The sequence below is a fragment of the Alexandromys fortis genome, unplaced genomic scaffold (genome assembly GCF_014885135.2).
Source record: "Alexandromys fortis isolate MF-2015 unplaced genomic scaffold, M_Fortis_MF-2015_v1.1 scaffold_10, whole genome shotgun sequence".
NCBI classification, from domain to species: Eukaryota; Metazoa; Chordata; class Mammalia; order Rodentia; family Cricetidae; genus Alexandromys; species Alexandromys fortis.
In genome coordinates, this window is record NW_026067895.1 from 21194039 (window position 1) to 21214421 (window position 20383).

A 20383-nucleotide genomic window follows, 5' to 3' on the forward strand; every position below is an offset into this window, starting at 1 on the left:
TATCTGTCTCACACCTGTATCCATCACCAGCAAGTCTCTTGTTTTGATTAAGTATTAGTCTTTCATTTTAGACTAGTTTTATGCTTATAATAAATGGAGCAGAAAGTACAGAATTCCAGTATGCTGTACATGGAATTCTTTGGACCATATGCCAGTGTTTGGCGTATACTGTTCATTTAATCCTCACAGCAAACTGAAGTTGGGCTGTCCTTATTTTACAGACAAAAGATAAGCCACTTTCCCATAGTCACAGGTTCATGAGCAATATTGCTGAGAATTAGGGTTTTCTCTCAAGTCTAAAATTCCAGAATGATAGAGAGTAACATGAAGTGTGTGAGCATGTTAATTTGGGTAAGGTGAATCGTGGGCTAGCTTGTTTAATAATGGTCAACTGTGATTGCCTCCAGGAATTTTATGATGAGTGGCCAATCAAGCTTGGAGAAGTTGAGCCTTACAAAGGACCAAAGACTCCAGACGGCAGGGTAAATGCGGACATCTCCTTTAGTGCTGTCTGGGTACGGTGCCAAGAAACTGAAGTGCGTGGAGGAAAGAAACTTCACCGGGACTCTGCCAAGCACAGTCCTGCACAGCAGGGTGGACCTAAACATTTCATTAATATCTTGCTTTCCTTCTCCCCAAACCCCAAACTTGGCCTGTGGGTCTGCAGTTCTCCACATGAGGCAGGCATCAGAGACACTGGCACAAGGTTGCTTGTTTGCTTTGTTTTTTGAGACAGGGTTTCTCTGTGTAACAGTCCTGACTGTCCTGGAACTCACTCTGTAGGCCAGGCTGGTCTTGAACTCACAAAGATCTGCTTGCCTCTGCCTCCAGAGTGCTGGCATTAAAGGCGTATCCCCCCTCCCCAACACCTGGCAACACAATATTTGAAGAAGTCCATGGGCTCTTTTTCAGCCATGCGGTATGGGGAGCCCTGGGGGCTGGGTTAGGCTTACTGCCACACTCAGCTGCAAGCTTCGTGGAGGCAGGAAGTGCATTCACTTCTCCACCACCGCACACTCTGCTCATGTTGAGCAGAAGTTGATTGTTTTGCTGGGCCTCAGATTCTTCATCGGCCCCAGGTCCTCCCAGCAGTGACCTCTCTTGTGGAGGGCCTGCTGAGGTGAGCCGGGAGAGAAGGGCCGTGTGCTCAGGGCATGAATGAGGTCTGCCTGCGGTTGATAAAGTCCTTAATGTCAGCTATATCTGGACAGCAAAGAAGCAACCCGTTCAAAGGAAAGACAGAGTCCCTGGTAGTTTGGTTATCAGAGTCCCCCTCAAAGCATTTTAAAATGACATTGAGCCCACTCTAACTGTAGGTATGCAGTCAATACTGCCTCTTGTGTGATTACAAGCCTGTAACTAATACATAAGTAGTTTAGTAGCTTACGTTATACAGAAAACTGTGGCTAGGAAATCAGGTACTATTTACATGAATTTTAAAGCCCACATCCTCCAGTGAAGACTATTTTCTTTGGGAACTAATGTTGTGCCCACGATCTCCTTCCCTCCTAGGAAATCATCTTTTATAAAGTCATCGATTACATTTTACACGGAAAAGAAGAGATCAACGTGATTCCGTGCGTGTTTCCCTGAAGTAGCCATGGGAGTGGCCGCTGGGTTTTCCTACCTGGTCATTTCCATTCATGCCAATGACTTTTTTTAATCTTCTCCAAGGTCCCCTCCTGCAGACCATTGGACGCTCCTCAGTGGACTGCCGACATATGTTGCTGAAAATGGATTCGTAAGTCACTAGACAAACTTCAATACTAAATAACAGCCTGAGAAACGCTTAGTAGTAACAAGATAAATGCAATAGTTGAACCAAGCACTCACGAGACAAGGGTGAGATGACCACTTTCTTTGGCACAGGAGAAAGGAAAGGAAGCTAGAAAGACAATCTAAGTTGATCAGGACATTCTTATTCTGAAGAAACACAATTTTCGGACATCTGCTTAAAGCTGGGGAGATTAAGTCAGTGGCTGTGCCCCACGATCGGCTCAGTCCCATCTCAAGTGCTCAGCTGTCTGAGTATGACTGTGATCATTTTCTCCGAGACCTCCCAGGAAAGGCTGAGGAACATGTCTATGACAAGAAAGTTAGAAGAAAAGCATAGTTGATATGCATCATTTAACCACACTCGGAGGTCAATAGTCCGTGAAATAATGTCAGACATTCAGATTGGATCGTGAAATTAACAAACCAAAGAGTCTTCGAAGTTCTTAAGTTAGCAATACTCAGGGAAACAGTAAGGTGGAGTGTAGGGGGAGTGTGTGCCTATAACCCCAGCAGTGAGGAGGCTGAGGCGAGAGGATGGCTAACCACACACAATGTGGAGCTGCATCGGAAAATCCAGACTCACACAAAGAAACAAGAACACAATAAACCCCGAAAGTAAACATGCACCAAAATAAACAAAAGCTTCAGAAGATTTCTGCATTTTCTTTGTAAGGCTAGTATAAGAAGAGTAGAGATATTTCATCCGCTCTTAGAAAGATCTGAGCCCCAGCAGTTTCCATGGCTCGTGGAGCTTGTAGTGGTGGGGGAGATAATCCTTCAGCCCTCACCCCAAACTGCCAGGTGTTTTAGGAATTGTGTGGGCAGGTAAATGTCGGTAGCCTACACCCTCTAGGTAGAAGTGTTTATACTAGATGAATAGGCAACTTATACAACCCCGGGGTTCTCCCCGAACCCTAGCCAGGAGAACCAATCCCAGCAGCCCTCTTGGGAGATGACAATTTGAGTTTCATCCAGTGAATTTGAACAGAGCCCTAAACTTTTCAGGACTTCAATGTCCTCATCTTTGAAAGGAGAAGACTGCTCCAACCATTACCATGACAGGCTTGAAATACTGTCAGTTCAAGTTGGACTTTGGTTGAAGTGAAAATACAGTCTTGAGATAAGACCTATTTGCACAGGCACAGAAAATTCAGACCAACTCAAAATGGATATGAGAAACTGTCTCCAAATTCTGGCTGTAAGAGCAGTATCTCTAGGGAAATCTTACTTTGGAGCAACTGAAGCACTGCCCGGCCTTTTCCTCTTACCCCTCAGGCACCTTACTTTAGGGAAGCATAGACTGCAAGGCCAGGCCTAGCCCACGCACACCTGTCTCAGCATGGCTGTCTTTTTGTCCACCTTTCTCTTTTGTTTGTGCGGAGGGGTTGTGTGGAGGTGGCACTGAATGTCAGTCAGTGATGCAGCAGAAGAGGAGGTGACATCAGTGAGCCTAACCTAGGTTACCTAGATGTGGCCTAACCTAGAGAGCGGGTGCTAATGGTTTACCAAGAACGTGGGAAACACTCACTCCCAATACGCACTTTCTCGTCTCCCTCATGGGTTATGTGGCCCTAACCTCACCATGTTTCAGAAGGACTCTGTCCCTTCCTTCGCAGATCTGCAACATGCTGAATGCCCCTGCAGACGAGTACTTCACATTCCAGGTAAGGGCAGCCATGAGCCTGCCTGGCCCCTCAGGCAAGGCGAGTGCTCTCTTCTTCCTTACCCACAGAGTCTGCCTTACTCGTGCCTTCGTAGGGGGCCCAACTAGCAAAGCTCTAGCTGGGCCAATGGCCTTCATGAAGCAGATTCTTCAGTAAAGGAACAAGGGGTCTGAGAGAAGAAAAATAAGAGAAGATGGGAGATGGTGTGTGTGTGTGTGTGTTTGTGTGTGTGTGCATGAGTGCGTGTCGGTGTCTGTATGTCTGTATGTGCATGAGTGCGTGCCTGTATCTGTATGTCTGTGTGTGCATATGTGTGTGAAAGCAAGAGTGCACTCTGACACACTTCCACCCCCTCCCTTCCTTGGTTCTCTAGGGGCAACAACTGAGCTTGGTGCATGGCAAGCAGTCTATAGCTCTTGTCTGCGTGAATGACTAACTGGAGACATTGTATGGCCCAAAGCCAGCCCCATGGTGCCTTTCTCGGGAGCCCTTCCTACAGTGTACTGTAACTAGGATCTAAAAAAGAAAAAAAAAATCTTACCAGGTTCTGGATTTTTACCTGCTTTTAATCCACATTCAGAAACCTACTTGTGGGAGAATCTATTTCCAGGAGAATCTTCCTCCACTTAGCACAGGGGAGCCCCCAGCCAGCCCCTCTGTATTTACTGTCTGGACTAACCACTTCTGCCCACTGTCACAGCTGGGTTTGAATGCTACCCCTTAGGGTTCATGTGTTGAAAGCTCAGTCCCCAAGCTCATGTACATACTATGTCTTGATGAGCATGTTTGGAGGTGTGCAGATAGACCAGGGTGTAGGGAGAAGACACACAGCCTTACCAGCTTCCCAAGAAAGGGATGTGAGACTTAATCTGGCCCTCTCAGGGCCTCGTGTCCTGTAATGCTCTTTGCCGTGTTATGATTCAGTGAGAAGAGCCTCTGAGGTTATGGAGCTGGGCCCTTAGGCCTCTCAGTCTTTTAAACTAAATTTACTTAATTCTTAATAAATTACTCAGCCTGTAGTATTCCATTACAGCAGTGGAAATGAGATCCTAGTGATAGGACTTTGGAGTTCATCTTCTTTCTAGCTTCATCGGATTCTCCAAAAGGACCTGCTCATCTTGGCTAGACCTTCCCAGTCCCTTTGGAAAACCAGACAGATGAGATGGCAGTACCAGAATGCTGCAGCCTCTCTTCTGTGCATGCTGGCACTCCATGCCCTGCATTTCATAGACAGTAAAGCCCTGATCTGAGTCAGGAGGAGAGACTGCCCTCCCCAGGGACACTGCTAATGTTTGTCTTTCTCCGTACTATGGAGACACATAGAGTCCCATTGATTTCCCTAGGGTATGGGTGATCCTGCCACAGTAGCAAGCTAAACCCATCTTGGGAAAACCTGTCCACAGCTGTTTAGTTAAATGGAGGTTTCCCCGGCTCTGCCTGCCCATCCCTTTGCTTACCGAGGTGGAAACACACAAACACCATATGGTCCTGTTTCTTCTTGTCTCTCCCTTCCTGCACCCAGAACCTGCTCATGATTGTGTTGAGCCCAGCCCTGGGCCCTAGGTCTATAGCAATTGTGTGCCAGGATAGAATACAAGTGAATGTCAGAGAGGGGAACAGCCAATGTTTAAGTGTCTGAACCTGGAGCAGCCGCTCTGGAATCAGTGAGATGGAGGTTATACAGCAGGTGCCCACTGAGGTTTGAGGGGCTCTAGAGTCACACTGTGAAAAGAATGGGGGGACCTTGCTTTAGCATCAGGATTTCCTGGAATGGGGCAAAACTCCAGTCTGCAGTAACCTCCCAGAAATGCAGTAAACTTCAGTGTGGTTTCCATGGAAATGAGCCTGTAGGCATCCCACTGGTTCAGGGCTGCTGTACCCTGCAGTAACATTTGTTTCAAGGCCCGGCCTCCCAGATAGTGACTGATTGGCAGGCCCATCCTGGAAGGCAACCAGAATCCTCTAATGGGCAATATTGACCTAGGAAACCCCAGCAGCCCTGTGTATTGTTCCAGAGCTGCACTGGGGTGATTTTACTCCTCCTTGGGTCCATCCTTTTCTCTGTAGCCTGAACCCTGTCTATCTAGCTGCCGTCTCCCCACATCCCCTCCCAAGCACGCCCTGTGTACCAGTCCTCAGAGCAGATATGGGTTGAGGTGTCTGCCGTCCCCAGAACACCAGCTTCCTTCTGCACTCTGCCTCCCTGCTCTTACCCTACTTCTCATGCTCGACCCCGAGTCTCATTATTCCCTGTTGTACCTAAAAATGTTAAGTGGGAAAACCAAGCATTGAAAATGAGCTGTTTGGGGAGCAAACCAAGAGAGGCAGTGGTTCTCAAACTGTGTTTCCTGGAGATCAATGTATATGTTTCCTACAGTGTTGTAACCATAACAGACAGCAAACAACAACAAAGTACCACTTACTCCTGGAAACAATCTGATAAATACGGTTCCGAAGCCCAGAGTATAAAATGTTTCATACTGTACTAAAATCAAGGTGTCAAAGGACGGTGTTCCTCTGGGAAGATGCTAGGAAAGAACCTGTGCCCTGACCTTCCCAGCCCTTGGCCCCTATGGGCTTCTGGGTTTCCATGGTTCATGGCCTCTTCCATCATCCACACCAGCAGTTGGCCCTCCAGACCCTGCTCTGCCGGATGGTCCTTCCCTGATTCTGACTTCACTGCTTTTAAGGGTCTCGGTTATCATAGGGGTCCTCCCATAAAATCCAGGGTAGTTTCCGATTCTCAGTTAACCGATAGGTAACTATAATTTCATCTGTGAGGTCACTCCCAGGGGCTGGAGATTAGGCGTAAGCACCTTTGGCCCGGGAGTCTTCGTTCTGCTTACCATCATCAGTGTTCTTTGAATTAGGCTAAGGGATCCTTCCTTTAAAGAGACCCTTAACTCTGGGGAAGGGGCAGTGGTGGAGGAGTACATAGAATTGTCCCAGTTAGAAGTTTTTGTCCCCAAGTTAGATTTTTGTCTGTCATTTTGCTGTCAAAATCTCTAATTATCAGCAAAACAGACGAAGATGAACAAATAGCAAATGGACATTTACTAAAACACCCAGAAGCAGCCAGTAAAGCTTTTTTGGAAGATTTAAGATGGTACATGAAGGATGGGAATGTGGCTCCTAGGTAGTTTCCAAGGATGGACCCTTGAAAGCATTGTATATTGTGTTTTTTTTTTTTTCCCTAAAGCTTAAAGGTCCATACACTGAGGTTTAGTTTCTCTGCTTTTCACTCCCAGGACAATGACTGTTAATAAATGATAGACAAGTTATTTTATATATATACTTAAAATATTAAATCTCTGTCTCATCATTTGGGAACTGGTTAGTGACCCAAAAGAAAATACCATAGGCAACAGAATCTTAAAAAAAAAATGTTTTATGTTTATATATACTTACATTTTTTAGTTACGTGCTGTGGCAGGTTGAAAGAAACTGGCCCCAAAGGGAGTGGCGTTAGAAGTGTGGTACTGGCGTAGGTATGGTCTTGTTGTAGGAAGTGTGTCACTGTAGAGGTCGGCTTTGAGGTCTTATATATGCTCAAGTGTCTCAGACCACTTCCTGTTGCCTGTGCAAGATGTAGAACCCTCAGCTCCTTCTCTAACACAACGTCTGCCTGCACACCACCATGTCACATCATAGTGATAATGGACTAAACTCCTGAAACTGTAGGCCACCCTATTAAATGTTTTCCTCTATAAGAGTTGCCATGGTCATGGTGTCTCTTCACAGAAATAGAAACCCTAAGACACATGTATTCATGAAGGGTGGTGAGTGGGTGGGTTGACATGTGTGTGTGTGTCTGTGGATGGGTTTGTGCCTTATCTTAGCTCTTATTCTAATTTTTCTCTTCATCTACATTTTGCCTCAGGGATTGTTTCTTCCTTCCTTCCTTCCTTTCTTTCTTTCTTTCTTTCTTTCTTTCTTTCTTTCTTTCTTTCTTTCTTTCTTTCTTTCTGTGTATCTTAGTTTCCCGCTGTTTCTACATCTGGCTGTCTGGCTTCTGCCTGGTCTCTTGCCCTGGGTGTGTGTCCCTTCTTTCTCTTCATTCTCTTCTCTCATTCCTCTCCAGACTAGACTTCTCCTCCTATATATTCTCTCTCCCCACCAGCCCTACCTATCCCTCCCCTGCCTAACTATTGGACTAGCTCTTTATTAGACCAATCAGGTGCCTTAGGCAGACAAGGTGAAACAAATGCAACGCATCTTTGCATAATTAAACAGATGCAGCAAAACAAAAGTAGCACAGTTCAAGTAATATTCCAAGGCATAGACAAATGTAACACATTTGCCTGGTTAAAATTAATATTCCACAACACTGTGGTCCATGGGTCACATTTTGAGAAGCACTTCTGAAGCTATTTGTCTGCATCCCTCCCACTGGCATGGGAGCATCTTGACATAAGACCCATGGTTGACTCATAACTCTGGCCACTGGCCTAGGGCTTACCTTACCATTGGGTCTCACAGGTTTTCATAATCACAACATAGCATAACTTGAAAGTCTCTCTTGATGGGTTAGATAGGAATTATACTAAGTACTTCAACAGAAAGACCCTAACATAAGAAATTAACTACACAAACATTGTAAGATGGAAACAGTGCAAAAAGCAGAGAGGTAACGTAAGGATAAGAATCCCTTTTCATCCCCAGGGGTGCAGAGCAAAGGGGAAAGTTACAGTGTCAGAACACAATTGCCCTAGTTCTGGTACATTTGAATGGACAGCCTAGAGTACTTATCCTAACCACGCTCTCATCCTAAGATTTACTTTAAAATAAGCTAAGTGGTGGTTGGGTAGTGGTCGTTGTAGGTCCACTAGAAGGGTTTATTGTGGGATGGGGATAGTTTAGTTGATTTTAATAGAAGTTGAAATTTTCCATAAGAGATAAACATACACATAAGCACGAAGACACACATAAATCTAGAGAGACCCCCAATAAGGACTATGATTGTACATTGTCTGTTTCTTGGGTTTTGGTACTGTACTGTGGTTACAGAAGATGTTTCTGTTGGTGGGAACTGAGTGAAGAGCTCATGGATTTCTCTGTACATTTCTTTTGGAACATCTTGTAAATCTGTAGTTGCTTCCAAATTGAAGAGTGAAAATACTGAAGTAACTTAAATTCTCTTATTGTTTATAGAAAGGACCGGTAGATGAAACTGGCTGGGTCATTAAAAACGTCTTGTCCCTGCCTATCGTTAACAAGAAAGAAGACATTGTGGGAGTGGCTACATTTTACAACAGGAAGGACGGGAGGCCCTTTGATGAGCAAGATGAGTACATCACCGAGGTAAACAGGAAAGATCCACAGAGCATCTGAGCATCACGAAACGACAGCGGCTGCATGGCTACTCCTTGGTCTGGAATGACGTTCTGAAGAACATTTGAGACATGGTCTCATTCTTGTGATCAAAATGCTGCTGTGTCGTTTCTTCTCTGGGTTTCTACATTGCAACCTTTGATGTTCGCGTATAAAGTCTCGATTTCACCCAAATTCTTTTCCAATCTTATAAAAACAGCTGAGAATATTTTTACCCCCTGCCGCTTCCTCTTCTGTAATCTCTCCCATTCTTGGTCTCAAATGCCTGTCTAATTTTTAGATCCTACTTTATTTTATTCTGTTTGTAATTCCTTTCCTGCAGTAGAATATTCTGGAAGCATGGTGCTTTGAAAAGAAAAGCTTAGTCAGTCTTACTCTCTGGGCAATAAATTCAGATTTTTTTTTTCCTTCTGTTGATATAAGCAGCTGGGTTGGCAGCGCGGATCGGGGAAAGGGTTTGTGAAGTTCCATCCTTTAGTTGAGGAACAATTACAAATTATAAATTCAGGAGAAAGGTTGGTTTTCTTCAGAAAAGAGCCTCTGAGACGCTACCCAAGCTCCATTAAGGGTCCCACACCCACGCACATAGAGACGGCACTAAGTGGATCCAGTGGTTTAAGCACATGAAGTTGAGAGGCGGAAATGGTGGTGGAGCGAGTGATAGGTGAAGAATTGGAATGATTTAAATAAAAGCAAACTTGATCAAAAGACATTATACGCACACATACAATTTTCAGGTAATAGCTAAAATAATAAAGTAGCTTTGAAAACGAACTGGGTTGTCGCGGTGGAAGGGAGATAGCTATGGGAAAGTGTGCACATTTGTTGTGCACAGAGAAAGTTTGCCTCAGCTATAGAGGACCTGAGCCACTGTTTCTTACACTTCAGACTTTAACCCAGTTTCTTGGATGGTCTCTCCTAAACACTGACACCTATGAGAGACTGAACAAACTGGAAAGCCGGAAGGACCTTGCTCAGGAAATGATCATGAGCCGCACAAAAGCCACCCCCGATGAAATCGGCTCTATTTTGGTAAGTGGGGCATCCAGTCCTAGATGGCATTTAAGCTCAGCTTCTGGAAATCGCCTAGTGACTGGGGAGTCAGACTTAGTGCTGGGATGAGGAGAGGGGAACACAGTAAGGTGGGGGAGGAGCTCCATCAGTCGGTGAGCTAGGTTTCCTGGAAATCCAGACTGCAGTGTTCCAACAGCACTTTGTGAAAAACAGCTCCTGGGTGTGTAGGAGCAGAAGCAGTGACACCGAGATTCGAGTATACTAGTGAGGGAAGCAATATTTTGAAGAAGAGTAATGTATCAGTCAGTCATTCTTCTCCAGTGCTGTGTAACAATCGCTATATCATCATGGTGACCTACATTAGGAGGCACCTATGTTTTATTTACATAGCTGTGGGTTGAGCAGGCTCTGGCTGACCTTGGTGACTAAGCTGTGAGTCTGGTTTGCTCTATGGCTTCTCATCTTTTGTGGACCAGCAGCAACCTGGTGACTTAAAGTCTTTGCTCACATGGCGGTCTCTAGTCTCACTGAAAAAAATCTCACCAAATGGCAGGATCAAGTTCAATAAGGGAGCCACTGGATTTTTGCTGGCAATGTTCTAATTACCACAAAAGTAAGGGGAAACCACATCACATAAGCACTTTGTTGTTGTTGTTTTTGAGACAGGGTTTCCGCTGTGTAGCTCTAGCTGTCTTGGGTCCATCTCTGTAGACCAGGCTCCAACTCACAGAGATCTGCCTGCCTCTGCCTCTCGAGTGCTGGGATTAAAGGTGTGCGCCACCATCGCCCAGTCACATAATTGCTTTTATTTCTTGCTGTTTTTTCTAGTCTTTTGAGTGTGTATATAGGTGTAGTATAGTGTGGGGTATTTGGTTTTGTTTTGCTGGGGTCATTGGGAGTTAAAAGATAATTCACTAAAGTGATAAGATGATAAAAATGGCAACACGTACATGAATTGAGTGAAACTCCTATTGGCAATTAAGAAAGAGAAATGTAAGCCACTCTGTTTCTCTTTTCCTTTCTTGCCTACCTGAAGCCCATAGCTTGGCTTTAAGATGGCTACCGCTATGTTTGGGCAAGGGCGAGAACTCAATTGCATAAGACTATTTCTTTGGTCTAATTCTTCCTAATCACGTGCAGTAAGGCTCTTCCCAAGCAGAATGGCTCAGATGTAACATTGTGAAGCCTAATTCGATTTTATCTTAACGGCCTTAATAGTAGAGGGATCAGATGGGAATCTTCGTAGGAATTTTACACTTCTGCTGTTTTTCCACTATAGAAATTTAAAGAGAAGTTCCACGTAGATGCAATTGAAGAGTGTGACGAAAGGCAGCTCCTGGCCCTGTTGGTACGTGTGTCCCTCTGACGCCCCGTGCTCTCCCAGTAGACTTGGCTGGGGCACACACACATTCTCGCTTTGCAAGTCAATGCTGAGCTTCTTTTTCCTCGACATTTTTCCAAGACTGGAAGGAAAGATTTCTTCTGAATACTGACCTTTTGGTTTCCTGATTTTCGCCATCATTGCTCAATAGGGTTCGGTCCACAGAGATCATTTACAATCGTTGCTAAACTAGACGCCTGCAAGAGGCACCTCGGGATCTAGAGAGACCACGGTTAGAGTTATCTTAGTAGCTTCCAGTCACAGCATAGCCATCCCGGAGGGCATGCCAGGGTGACAGACCTCAGCCCTTCTCAGGGCAGGGACCATAGCGGGAGAGAAAGCACCAAGAGGGAGGAGCAGGCAGCAGCTCTGTGGTCCACCCCAGACCTGCAGGGGAACTCCGTCCAGGGACTGTTGGCTGAGTGTGGTTCAGGGACTTGTACGTGGGTTTCTTTTATCATTGTATTTCTTTTTAATTACTCGATAAATTGAGTGGGGATGGGGGTTGAATCACGTGCCATGGCGCACATGGTGGCGGTCAGAGGCTAACTCCTGGAGTCGGTGCTCCCCCTGCCACACGGGTTCCGGGAACTGAACTCAGGTCACCAGTTTTGGTGCAAATACCTTGAGCTCCTGAGCCATCTCCGCAGCCCCTTTACCTTGGATACTGGGTGTGTGGCGGAACAGGCCGTCAGCCGAATGTCACCTGCACCCATCTGTCCTGTGTCAACAGAAGGAGGACTTGCCGGACCCAAGTGCGGCAGACCTGTACGAATTCTGCTTCAGCGACTTTCCCATTACGGAGCACGAGCTGGTTAAATGCGGGCTGCGGCTGTTTTTCGAGATAAACGCGGTGGAGAAATTCAAAGTACCAGTAGAGGTCAGGAGGCATTTTGCTTGAGAAGCAGTTTGGTTCTGTTGCTGTGCCTTACTGATGTTTTCCACAGTTCCAAAGATTAGCTCAAGTTAGGATTTCGAATTATCATTAACTCTGAGAATACCACGGCTTAAGCTCTGTCAACAGGACCGACACACTTTTTTAGATAAGCGTGCCCGGGGGCCTCCTACCCTTTAGAATTCTGTTCTAAAGTCTGAGCAGTGTTGTTGCCTTTGGGTAACAGGTTCTTACGAGGTGGATGTACACTGTGCGGAAAGGGTACCGCCCTGTCACCTACCACAACTGGCGGCATGGATTCAATGTGGGGCAGACCATGTTCACGCTGTTGATGGTAGGTAGCACTGTTGGAAGCCGCTGGAAAGGTTTGCAACTCTAAACAGTTTCCATCTGAGAAAGAACGAGAAACAGTTGCAGCCTGTCGTGTCCGATTTATCATTTGACATTCATGGACAGGATTCCACAGACGCACATCCTTCCGGAGCTGCTACCAGAGATGTGTGTCTCCCTGGGCACTCGGCTAGATTATCAATCAGAAATTCATAGGCTTGCCATTTCAAAGGCAGATCCAGACACGTCCTAGGTTTTGAAACTGCCTGGGATAACACAAGAGTGACTAAACACGAAACTAATTTTTGGTGGAAGCAAGGTGCCAAACCCCTCACCCCTGCCTCATTTGCAGTCAGACTGGGCTACGCCGGGTATAAGATGTGCTGGCCTCTATAAATACGTACTCATACATCTTTCTAGACAGGGCGACTGAAGAAATACTACACAGACCTTGAAGCATTTGCCATGCTCGCGGCTGCTTTCTGCCATGATATCGACCACAGAGGCACCAATAATTTGTACCAAATGAAGTAAGTGAATGTGTGCCCTGCACTGACCGATTCCAGCGACGGAAGAAAGAGCTTCCCTGTCCTCCAGTCCCTTCCTCTACCTCATTTATGGCCTCAGGCAGGGCTACTCTATCCCGCCTCAGCTGTAGCCTTGTGGCAGCATCTGCCCTTTGCCCATGGTGCTCGCATGCCTCATTCCTTTCTGCTTCCACTTCTGGGGTTCCCCAGCTGTGTTCAGGCAGCTTTAATCAGAGTATTGAATTCAAATATCTGAGTATATTAATCTTAGGCGTACACTAGTGTATACCCAGGGATGGCTCCCCGCTCACACTAAGAAACATGTCTTTTGGAGGTTTGTAATCCTTCACTTCCTGATCCTTTGAGTCCACCAGGCCCCTCTCAGCTGCTCTGCTAGAGCATCACCATGCCATCCCCTTCCCTTGTGCTGAGAAAGGAAGAGTAAAGATGCAGGTGCAGACTTGTAGCGGACAGACTTAGATTTCAAGTCATTGGCTTTCTCAGCCTTGATTTCCTCATCTGGACAATAGGAATTAGGATAATGGTGTGCAGCTGCAAAGCTTCTGGACTATGGCGCATAGAACCCCCAGTCACGCTCCGCTCTCAGCTCCTAACACCTGACGCAGCATCCTCCCGAAGCAGTGAAGAGTTCCAGGAACGGCTTTCGTGTATTGGCTTGTGGGTTCAGACCACTTCCTGGATGAAAAGCCTTAGGCAACTCACTGATTCTGAGACTTGGTTTCTTAACTTGAACATGGCTATAACATCGACCTGTCAAAGATTGTTGTGGGAGTCAGGTGACATCACTCCTATGAAATGTGTGTCAGGGACTTCAGATAAAGGCACTCTGTAAGTGAAGAGCACTTCTGAGCAGTCTCCTCCCACTTTGAACAACTGGGCTATCAACCTTCATCTTGAAAGGAGCATCTCCACTGAAGCTCTTTCCCAGGATGTCACCATGCCTGAGGCTCCAGCCCATGCTGGCCATTATGTCCTCACTAAGGCAATGGTCCCAGCGGAGGGGTGAGGGGGTGTCAGTGGAGTTCCCCTTGTTCTGCTCCAAAGAAACTAAGACTTATTGGGCATCTCTTTTTCACTTAATTTTCTTTCCTTTCTTTTTCCAAAATAATGTTACTATATAAAGCTAACCTTAATCTTATCATCTTCCCGCCTCAGCTGGGACTGCAGTTGTGTGCTGCTAAGCCTGGTGGGTTAAACACCGTGTTCTGGAGGCTGATGGACACAAGTGGTAGGCCTTGTCTCACTTCACCTCCTGCTGCCTCACATTATCCCCCTCTCTCAGGGATGAGCAAACAGACTCGAAGATGAAGATGAAGTCAGACTTGTCCTAGGTTATAGTCAGCAGTAGAGCTAGCTGAGGCACCTTCCTGTCTATGCTTTTTTTTTTTTTTTTTTTTTTTTTGGTTTTTCGAGACAGGGTTCCTCTGTGGTTTTGGAGCCTGTCCTGGAACTAGCTCTTATAGACCAGGCTGGTCTCGAACTCACAGAGATCCGCCTGCCTCTGCCTCCCGAGTGCTGGGATTACAGGCGTGCGCCACCACTGCCCCCTGTCTATGCTTTTCAGGACGGATTCCTGGCCTCACAATGGCCTGGAATCTAATCTGTTGGTGTATTCCAGCTATTTTTCTTCTGCAAATCGGACAGAAGGAATATGTGTGATAGAAGAGTTTCTTGACATCAGACTGGGGACAAGGCCATCTTCTTCACCCTTAGCATGGTTGAACCCTCTGGCAGTTCCATTAAGTTCTTGGAATCAAATGAGCTCTCTAACTGACCTTCCAAACAAACAAACAAACAAACAAATAACAAATAAAGCCCACAGCCAGCCCCTTTATGTACTTCTCCTTCATGGAAGAATTGCTCAGGATTCTTCAGAGATACTGCAGTCACTGGAAAGTCTGACTAAGACTAAACCGCTCTTCTCGCTCCGAAGGTGGTGGGAAGATCTCCCGCAGAGTGACCAGAGCTGTTGGGACACAGGGGACCCCTGGCTTGACCCTGTGCCTTTGGTCTGATCCTTGTCTCCAGGATGTCTGACCCGTTATCTCTCACACTCAGACTCTGCCCCCTGATAACACCTGAAAGCTCCCGTTTTCCTGTGTGATTGTTCCAGAGTTCCTGTAGACTCTCCGCTCACTTTGTTTTCCCAGCCAGGTGATTTTTTCCATCCTTTGTGTGTTTGTAGATTTCTTTCCCCTCTCATCCCCCTTTGCTCTTTCATTTTTTGATTCTCTGATATTTCTCTCTCCTTGGACGAATGCAGCAGCTATCAGAAGAATATTAAGAACGATAGCTTTTCTTTGGCTTCCTCTCTACATCTCCTGTATTTTGCAGTCTGCCCTTGACTATTTTCTGTAGTGGAGGACCCGTCTACTCAAGGCGGGCTCTCCCTCTATTCTGGTATGAGTCTAACAAGGGACCTGAAATTGGTCTCCCTTCTATATAATTTCTACTTCTCCTCGTTTGGGTCTCTGGAGCTGCAGGGATTTGTATGGGTTCTCACCCATTGTCCCTTCTTCATGCATTAAAGAGAATTCGAACATCTTTCTTACCAAAATATTTGCTTTCCAGGCTGAACACACGAAGATTTTGAAAACTTTGAGGCATTTGCCTAGGAGGAATAGGGTCTTGCTACATAGTGAAAGCTGACTCAAACTCACGATCCTCCTGCCTCAGCTTCCTGCTGAGGGATTATAGGCATGTGCCACACCATCTGGCTTGAACTGCTCTTCAAACAGTAGTTCCTACGGCATAGTTGTTTATAATGATTCTCGGCATTCCAGCATTTTCATGCCATGTCTTTCTTTTCCCTTCCTTCCTTCCTTCCTTCCTTCCTTCCTTCCTTCCTTCCTTCCTTCCTTCCTTCCTTCCTTCCATTTATTTATTTATTTATTTATTTTAGGTTTTTGAGGCATGGCTTCTCTATGAATCTCTGGTTGTCCTAGAACCCACTCTGTAGATTAGGCTGGCCTTGAACTCACAGAGATCTGCTTACTTCTGCAACCCTGAGTGCTGGGATTAAAGGTGTGCACCACCATCATCTGGCTAATGTCTTTTCAAAACTGTGGATCCCAAAATTTGGCACGGTAATCCAGACATGCCTTGAAGTACTTTATATTTAATCCTATTGAAATTGAAATTTCATTACCTTAAAATTAAGGGTTCTTCAAAACTGTTAAAATTACACTTATTAATTTGTGTGTGTGTGAGTGTGTGTGTGTGTGTGTGTGTGTGCTTGAGCACCACAGTACATGTTTGGAGGTCAGAAGGCAAGATTTTGAAGCCAGTTCTCTCTGTATGTCCTATGGGTTCTTTGGGTATCAAACTTGGATTTGGTGGCAAGTACCTTTACTTACTGAATCGTCTTACCAGCCCTTAATTCTTTAACCTACTTTTTTTTTTTTTTTTTTTTTTTTTTTGAGACAGGGTTTCTCTATGTAGCTCTGGTTTGCCTGGAGCTAGCTCCGTAGAACAGGCTGGTCTCGAACTCACAGAGATTCACCTGCCTCTGCCTCCTGAGTGCTGAGTGCACCACCACCTGGCCTTTAACCTACTTTTAATTGTAGCTTGGTGTTCTTGTGGGACTCCCAATAATGGAAGTGTGTGTGTGTGTGGAGGGGAATGAGGTGTCTCTGACTCTTTTGCTGCACTTGGGATCCCTTTTCTTCTACTGGATTGCTATATCCAGCTGTGATATGAAGGTTTGTGTTCAGTCTTATTGTATCTTGTTAGGCCTGCTCTTTTTTTTTTTTTTTTTTTTTTTTTTTTGAAGTGTAACAGAGGAGGAGTTGATCTGGGGGAGAAGGAGTAGGGGAAGGGACTGTGAGGAGTGGAGGAAGGGAAAACAGAGGTCAGGATGTAATGTATGGGAGAAGAATAAAGGTTAAAAATAAAGAAAGGAAGCAGGGAAGGAAGGGAGAACGAAAGGAAGGAAAAGAAAGAAAGGAAGAAAGAAAGGAAGAAAGGAAGAAAGGAAGGGAGAAAGAAAGGAAGGAAGGAAGGTCTATTTATGCCACACTGTGTCAGAGCATGATTTAAGATGCTCCCCCCAGTGTTTCGTCATGTGGAAATCAGGTAGTCATATTTCCACGGATGCTCATCTGAGTGATGGTAACGTTGTACTTCAGGACAGAGTTAAGGGTAGGACTCCAGCACATGACTGGAAAGATGCTTCAGGAAACCAACTGTGAGACAATCAACAAAGCCACACCCCTAAGTACTGCTCCAGCTATTTCAGTGAGAGCTGGGTGGATACAATCCACATCCCAACATTCACAAACAAATACAATCCATATTACAACATTCCATATCTCAACATTCATGGAGGATTCCATGGGGGAGGTGCCTTCCCAAGTGACTGGCTGAAATCGCCACCCCTCTGTCACTAGGTTTCCACAGAAGGGCCGATCACACTGCTTTGGCACCATTTCCTCACCCCAAATCTTCTCTGAAGCTCCCATTAATTATTTTTAGACCATCTGTTTGAGCAATTACAGAACCAATCTCCCCGTTTTCTCATGCACAAATCACACCATTTTCTACTTCTTGAATTTTGAGAAAAACTTTGTGTCCAGCCTTTGGTTACCAAACCATCATCTCAGAATTTCCCAGCGAATATTGTAGATGGTCTCCCAATGACACACGTGTCCTCAAATATCTGTGGGATGATTAGGTATCGGTCAGCTGGGCTGAAAAGTCACTCCTCAGTTTCATCCGATTGTCACCCCTGTTGGAATTCTAATCTTCAAGGATCATTCTCAGGAAGATAAGGAAACCCAGTGGGTTAAATAATCAAACTGTACACATTGCCTTTGTAACCCAAACTCCTCTCTGGTCCTTTTCGCCTACATGGATAGACAACATCAATACGAACTGTATGTTTTTGTCAGTTCAAGCTCACTGTGGTCAGACAGACGTTCTAAAAATGGAAAACTAGTACTGAATTTTATGTTTCTTCTTTCTCCTTGAGATAGCTTCAACATCTTCAGTAACTTCTCTGAAAACCGCCACGTCAAGTCAGTTTTCTCCTATAAATACATGTGTGTGAATATGTATACACATAGATCAATTCTCTTTGTTACTGAAGTATCTGTGAGTCACCTGCAGTCACCAGGCATTTTGTTCCTAATTATTTCAGCACGTGCTTGAGACACAGCACAGTGGCCCCACCCCCACCCCAAGGAAATTCTACAGCTGTGCTGTGATATTGTTTGATGCAAGCTAATTGTTAATTAATTAAATTAAATTAATAATTTTTCTAGTCACCCCAATACTGTCCTCCACAGCACCCCCAGTTGATTGGAGAGATAAGCATCATCTGCTGCAGATCATTGTTGTTTATCTTTATTCTCCTTTAACGCAGGGTAGTCTCTTCCTCGGGCTGTGTTTCTCAGGATACTGTTTGTGAAGAGTCTAGGCACGTTATTCCTTGGCATCCCTCTCCATCTGGATGTACCCAATGCTTCCTGATCCCTAAATACATCATACGTATTTTTTGGCAGTCCCTTCTATGTGAGTTGCGTCCTCAGGATATTGGTGTAAGGAGGCCCAGGGTATCAGTGTGTCCCAATATCTGAAATTGTAAACTCCTTGTGGTTTAGATGGACATGCTGCTGTCTGTTGTTTGGCTATCCCCCTGTGTAGTGAAATATTCCTTAACTCTGTAATAGTAATATGTGAAGTGTGACTTCAAGAGTGAGCAAACATTTAGTTTCCCAATAACAAATTTGACTAATTTAAATTTTTAATAATTTGTATTAGTTCTTTGAGTTTTTGTACATGTTTTAGTCATATTTACCCCTTTTTCTTCTGACTCTTCCCAGATTCACCCCTTTCACCTCTGCGTCCACTTTGTGTCTTCTTGCCCACCAAAAGCAGTTTGTGCTGCCCAAATGCTCTTCGCTGTGTGGTCTTCCACTGGGGCCTGAGCTGTTTATCAGGGGCTGCACACTTAGAGGAAACCGACCCTTCCTTTTCCCAGAAGCTAATATAGCCGATAGCTCTACAGTCAGGAGCAGGAATTTGTGTTCCTTCTCCCACTCCGTCCTGGGATCTGATCTGGCTCGGGTTGGCAAAGGTCTTGTACACGGCATCGCCCCCACTGTGAGTTCACAGGAGGAGCTGCCCTGCTGTGTGTAGAAGACATGAGTTCCTCAGGGTCATCCACTGCCTCTGGCTCGTAGGCTCTCTGCCCCCTGTTTAGACATCTGCTCCCTATTGCACAGTGATCCCTGAGCCGTGGGAGGAGGCGGTGCTGGCTATGTGTCCCATTTAGGGCTGAGTTTTCTGCAGTATCTTAAAGGAATTAAACATTTCGCTCTCTTCTAATTGAAACTGAATTTTAAAAAAATCTCTGGTGCTGATGTCCTGTAGAACTAAAATATTTGTTTTAAGTGATCATTTATAATATTGGCTACTGCGCCCACGGTGACTTGGCCATGCCTCCTCCTCACAAAGGCCTGTGCTTTGTGGTATGAAAGGAAAATGTTCTAGGGCTGCCACCCAGCTTTCTGATATTTTCCTTCAAAAGATTTGTTTGTCTTTCCCTGGAAAATCTTCCCATAACTGCAGAATTTTGGTCTCGAGCTCTTGTCACTTTTCTTCCTTTTTTTGTTTTTTGTTTTTGAGACAGGCTTTCTCTGTGTAACAACTATGGCTCTTGTAGACTAGGCTAGCTTTGAACTCGCAGAGATCCCCCTTCTTCTGTCTCTAGAGTGCTGGCATTAAAGGCGTGGCCAGCATTGCTCGGCTGCCTTTTACCTTTCTGTATTCACCGTGTCTTCCCCTCCCAGGGCAGGTGGCATTGAAGACCAGTGTTATTGAGGAGTGGGGGCTTCACTCGCAGAGTCGGTCTTGTAGTTCTTTTTTTTTTTTTAAATATTTATTTATTTATTTATTATGTATACAATATTCTGCCTGTGTGTATGCCTGCAGGCCAGAAGAGGGCACAGACCCCATTACAGATGGTTGTGAGCCACCATGTGGTTGCTGGGAATTGAACTCAGGACCTTTGGAAGAGCAGGCAATGCTCTTAACCTCTGAGCCATCTCTCCAGCCCGGTCTTGTAGTTCTTAACAAAGGGAGGAACTTAATTTCGAATGTATGCTATTACCTTGGGGAGGAAAGAAATCACACTTTATACTGACTTGCAATTGTTTCCTGGGATTATTAATTGATGGATTTAATTAGTTTATGGTTTTTGAGACAGGATCTTGCTACGTAGCCCAGGCTGGTCTCAATCTTGTAATCCTCCCTCCCTCAACTTTTTGATTATAGGTTTGTGACCCCCAGGCTCAGCTTGGAAACTCTTAATGGACACTTTCTATACAGAGAATTCATGAGCTTCTACAGTTGCTGAATGTTACATAAGTCATAGGACGGCACTACATATCCAGAGAACCTAACGATTTTACCTATAGATCAAACTTAATAGTCTAAATAATTC

At 45.2% G+C, this 20383-nt stretch overlaps 1 protein-coding gene across 4 annotated transcripts in view; it reads left to right on the forward strand.

The window, feature by feature from the left end:
- Nucleotides 1-20383, forward strand: part of Pde6c (phosphodiesterase 6C) — a 43200-nt gene that overhangs the window by 11114 nt on the left and 11703 nt on the right. For 3 of the 4 annotated variants that reach the window (XM_050159701.1, XM_050159707.1, XM_050159710.1), the window contains 10 exons: nt 408-482; nt 1513-1577; nt 1675-1741; nt 3393-3440; nt 8592-8741; nt 9660-9803; nt 11065-11133; nt 11900-12046; nt 12288-12395; nt 12812-12921. In XM_050159701.1, the coding sequence (XP_050015658.1) occupies nt 408-482; nt 1513-1577; nt 1675-1741; nt 3393-3440; nt 8592-8741; nt 9660-9803; nt 11065-11133; nt 11900-12046; nt 12288-12395; nt 12812-12921 (983 nt within the window). The remainder of the gene's footprint in view (nt 1-407; nt 483-1512; nt 1578-1674; nt 1742-3392; nt 3441-8591; nt 8742-9659; nt 9804-11064; nt 11134-11899; nt 12047-12287; nt 12396-12811; nt 12922-20383) is intronic. The other variant, XM_050159719.1, reaches the window with a different exon arrangement.